At 39.7% G+C, this 4,914-nt stretch overlaps 1 protein-coding gene across 1 annotated transcript; it reads left to right on the forward strand.

Moving 5' to 3' along the window:
* The first annotated feature begins 2,875 nt into the window (after positions 1-2,875).
* Positions 2,876-4,908, forward strand: LOC106818934. Its single transcript, XM_014823602.1, has 5 exons — positions 2,876-3,007; positions 3,331-3,405; positions 3,587-3,689; positions 3,825-4,021; positions 4,143-4,908. Exons 1-5 carry the CDS (start codon positions 2,969-2,971, stop codon positions 4,725-4,727), a joined length of 999 nt encoding a protein of 332 aa, XP_014679088.1. The 5' UTR covers positions 2,876-2,968; the 3' UTR covers positions 4,728-4,908.
* The last annotated feature ends 6 nt before the right edge of the window (positions 4,909-4,914 follow it).

Below are 4,914 nucleotides of genomic sequence, written 5' to 3' on the forward strand. Positions count from 1 at the left end.
ACACAAACCAACAAACACACAAACCAACAAACACACGCCGGTGAAAACATAACCTCCTGCCAACCCCTTAGCGGAGGTAATGACACATATAGTGGACATGCATGCGCACACATAAACCTCTACAAGATATTACGCCAAAACATAAGGCGAGTTGCAACAATATACCTATTTTCATATCAGTCTACTCGGTAATCTGTTTGACTACATTTTAAATGAATAATTTAATAATAATACTGACTTTCTGGGAGATAAATCATGAGCCGGCGCACGCAGAGATTGAACAGAGAAACATGAAAAATATACACAATCAAGAGCGTATAAAGAAGGAGTAATATAAGTAATATATATAATATAAGTAATAATATAAGTAATATATATAATATAAGTAATATAAGTAATAATATAAGTAATATATATAATATAAGTAATAATATAAGCTCCTTCTTTATACGCTCTTGACACAATATAGCTAATAACTAAACCCCATTTACACTCTACGTTTATCACTGCACCTTCCACCCCCATCATTATCACATATCAAAATTCTTTGCCCTCTTCCTGATATTCCTTTTGCTTCCTTTTCCACATTCTCTACCTTCACCACCTCCTCCTACTACTACTACTCCTCTTCTACCTCCTCCATGTACTATCACGCCGCCTTCAATCAAACTTCTCAAACTAGTTTTGTCATTGTGGTCGGCACGTTATATATCTAATTTCGGGGAACTCGTGACAGATTATGGGCATGCGTGCTTATACCTTATTATGAGATGTCTTGCCGATACAACAGGAAGGAAACCCCAGGGCTCTCTGCTATTCATTATGTGAGTCACTAATTGGTCTAGACTTGGTACAGTCTGGTAATAGACTTGTTTTATATCAGTCTATTCGTAAACTAGTCCTCCTCACTTTAAATAATTATTTTGTCTGGTAGATAACAGGCCGATGCGCACACAGAATTTATAAAGAAATGGGAAATTAAATACAATATAGCCATAAACGTAATCTCTTTTAATCCCTGCGTCTATCCTTCCACATCTGACCATGTTCCTGTCCTATATAATATCCCCTTCCACTTCCACCATATCCACGTGTGCCTTCTCTCTCTCTTCTCTCTTTTCTCTATTCCCTCTTCTCTTCCCCCGCCTCTACCTCCTCCACCTCCTCCTCTTTCTCCGCTTCCTCCAACTCCTCCTTTTTCTCCATCTCCTCCCCCTCCTCCTACTCCTCCTGCTTTTCACTCCATTCGTTCTCCGTTCTGAAGCGACGTGCTTATTTCAAATCTCCGTTCGCAAGACATGCTATTGTGTTGAAATTACACATAGAAAAAGACAAGCAATACTCTTGTGTAAACTGATAATTAATTGTTAAAGATAATAAAAAAAAGATTACATGATTAAAAATTATTAAATGATTGAAGAGGTGGATTGGACGAGGGAGTGGGAAGCGGAGAGCTTGTGAGAAGCGGAAGCGGAGAGATGGTGGAAGTGGATGGAAAACGAAAAAGGTGGAAGAAGTGGAGAAGGTCTAGGTGAATGGAAAGAGCTAGAATGACGAGGGAAATGGCGGCGGTGGGGATTTAATCACGATTTCACTTCGATAATTATAACACACACAGTCTCCCCAATTTTCTCTGTAATGTAGGCTATTTGTTGTGTTGTACCATGCCTAGTATTACATATTATGTCGAAGAAATATTATTTCTCCGATATTGTATAGTGTATCCGGCTGCTATCGACGCCGCATATCTTATATATATATATATATCTTATATATATATATATTGCCATCGCTTCAGTTTCGAGAGAGGATGTTACACATGCGTTTACTACGTGCAAATATACAGGTTCGAACATTCCACTCGAAAATAACTTTCGGCGTTGATTCGTGTCGGCAGATGGCGCTACAAGATCGTAACATGTCTAGTAACAGGCGGTTGGGCACTACGACAACCACCTTAAAGTGGTGTAAACATAATTAAGTTACTTGTTTACACAAGTTAGTGTGTAAACACAAGTACCTTACTGCGCCGGTGTAGCTAACCTGTATAATACAGTCGTTATGTTCCGCACGGCTACACTAACGCCTGTAAGCGAGCGCCGCGCCAGCGGTTCGCAAGCCTCGTTATCGATCGACCGAAAACGGTGTTTGACTTATGGCGGGGAATCGGATTAGCGGCGAGCAATCGAGCGTACAGAAGTAAATACGGCAAAACTTCGCCCCAGGCGAATACCTGATGAATGGAAACAATCTAGTTAATGGCTTTGGCAGAAGCGTGCACTAATTGCAGTTATATATTCAACTTGAATAACTTGAGAAATGACGTCAGGCAAAAGCCTGCTCGCTGATTGGACGACCTTATCACAGTTGCTGTGACCTGCTCACTCATTGGCCGGTCTGCTCGTTTCTTTTTCCCAGTCGACATATCCAGTCGAAGAATTTAGCGCCTTCTGATTGGTTCATCCTGCCTCCTGATTGGTTCAAAAACAGCGCGTGTTTGCTTATTTAGCATATGTCATGTAANTGACGAACCCCAGGCACGGTCTTATGTTGTCACCACACCAAATGGCACCCAGCTTAGGAGGAATAGAGTACATTTGAAAGACATCCCGCAGATGCCTTTCCTGGCAGAACCAAATAAAACAGAGAGTACAGAACGAAGGGGAGCAAGACAAGGTGCCAGATCACGCAGCGGGTAATGAAACAGAAGTACAGAAGAAACAGCGGAGTGATATGAGAAATAAAGCACTTGAAATATGGCTACCAAATCATAATCAGCGTTCAGAGTTTACCGGTGATGAGATACCACAACAGCGCGTATACATCCACTACCCCTGTGCGTGCGTCCATAGAGAGCATCATATAGCATACACTACAGACAGTCTTCACTCGAGCTCGACATAACAGTTTATCAAATAAATAAATCCAAATTTACATTAACATAACTTTTATTGCCGGTGCACTTAAAATGGAAGTGAGTGAGGTTGCAAGATTTGAAGAAGTAGAGGTAAATAGTACGATATAGCGCGTCGCTTGTACTTGTAGGTTATAAACTATCTATGCATACTCATGACATTGGCCGACATTACTCTCTGTGGCGTGTCACTGTATGTACATAATCTTTAGTCTCTACGCTCTTCCTGTCTTTATTTACTTGCTTGTTTACATATTTACATATTTGTTTCCAACCAATTAATTGAATATTAGTTAGTCTTTCTGAGTCACAAATAACGTTACATACAAAAATAAACGTTATCGTCATGTTCAGATTCTTATCTATATGCAACATTAACTCGACAATTCTAACATTATTTACATTGCTAATTACAGGAGTGTGATTGGTATGATAGAATGACGAAAATATTAGATGATCAACCGCATCCAACTGAAGTAATTGGTGTAGTGGTAGGCATCACCTTTGGATAGCATTATTAATTTTTCCTGTCTGTAACGTCGGGAAGAAATTCAATTTTGTCCTAATCTAAAAATAAACATGTATGTACAAAATAAAGCCTGCATCCCAGAATTAACATATATAAATTATTAGTTTACAAGACTTAACTAAGACAATTAACATGACCTTCAGGAATTGACAGAAGAAATGATGGCAGAGGTAGTGGAGACACTAATTAGAGATCCACTATTTCCTGGGTGCGACAAGCAACTATTGGCCAAAACAAGCTGCGAAAGTAATTTTATTCGTCAGGATTTTTATAATAGTTAATGAAATAACAATTATACTATCACAATTGCTGCCTTTTCATATCACTAATAATTTGTTTATATAGTTTTCAGGTTTACATTCCTCTTCCATTTACATGCAGGTCTGCTGAACGAAATGGCATGGATAAATGCTTGTCTCCAAGGCAGAAAATGCCTTGTCAGCAAATCCATGGAGAATGTGTGGGAATTATACCACAAGCATTTGATTGAAAACATCAGAGCAACTAAATTACCGAGCCAGCTTTTTGCAACATTTTCACGAAGAGCTATGCAAAGACTAGTTGCATCCAACCAAGAGGTTATTTTAAAAATTGTTATCGTACAATGTGGTATAGACATGCAATGTTTTCAAAGTCGGTCAGTTCTGTTTAGAAATGTCTTATTATCTAACATACAAATACTAGTTATTAAACTTGCAGGTGCGGCGGACCCCAACATCCTCCAGGCCACTAGCTATCACTGAGGAGGAAGGCGAGATTGTTGCCTACATAGCTGGTTTTGTTCTACACCGTTTGAAACAAAAAGCTTTTCGTTTGAGCGACAGCAAGGAAAAGACAATCAAACTTGATGTAATTAACAAGTTGATAAGAGACGAAGCTGTGGCAATAACCTCAAGGCTAATTTTAGCCAAGCAACGTGGTGGCCTTCTGTCTGCTGTGCCACAACTTACCCCTCTTTTCATGAAATGTGAAATCATGATAAGGAATAACACATCAGATGATTTTGTCCAACATGTAGATGTTCAATCGATGGTGGATCAGGCATGTTCTGATGAGGCTATGACAGCGATTTTTTTTTCAGTAGCATGTAAATCTATAGCCGACTATGATGCCCAGGAAGTTATATATGTGGAAATTGTAGCAACATACATTATAACACGGGTCAATGGGTTTTGTCGCCAAACCATGGAGCGATACAGAATGAGACAAAATGTCAAAAGGAGAAGTAATTCATTGCGCAAGTCTCTCGAAGTATCATCTGGAAGTGTGTCACATCCTTTTTAATCACTAGGTGTGGCTCGAGATCCCTTGCAACATTCTGAGTGGATGACCATTTTAGTGTCGTGTAATCTTTGGCATTTTCGCCTCAGAGATTGACACTGGAACATGAGCTCGCTTGCCACTCACATTACCCCGTGGCCTCAATTCCTGCCGCAGTTGTCCTTGAATGTGTAGGCTTCGTTCTTGGGTT

This window comes from Priapulus caudatus, unplaced genomic scaffold (assembly GCF_000485595.1).
Source record: "Priapulus caudatus unplaced genomic scaffold, Priapulus_caudatus-5.0.1 Scaffold2670, whole genome shotgun sequence".
Lineage (NCBI taxonomy): Eukaryota > Metazoa > Priapulida > Priapulimorpha > Priapulimorphida > Priapulidae > Priapulus > Priapulus caudatus.

Coding starts and splice junctions, on each gene's coding strand:
- LOC106818934 (XM_014823602.1), top strand. CDS start 2,969: ATGGAAGTGAGTGAGGTTGCAAGATTTGAAGAAGTAGAG. Junction 3,406..3,586: donor CTGAAGTAATTGGTGTAGTG/GTAGGCATCACC, acceptor CATGACCTTCAG/GAATTGACAGAAGAAATGAT. Junction 3,690..3,824: donor GGCCAAAACAAGCTGCGAAA/GTAATTTTATTC, acceptor ATTTACATGCAG/GTCTGCTGAACGAAATGGCA.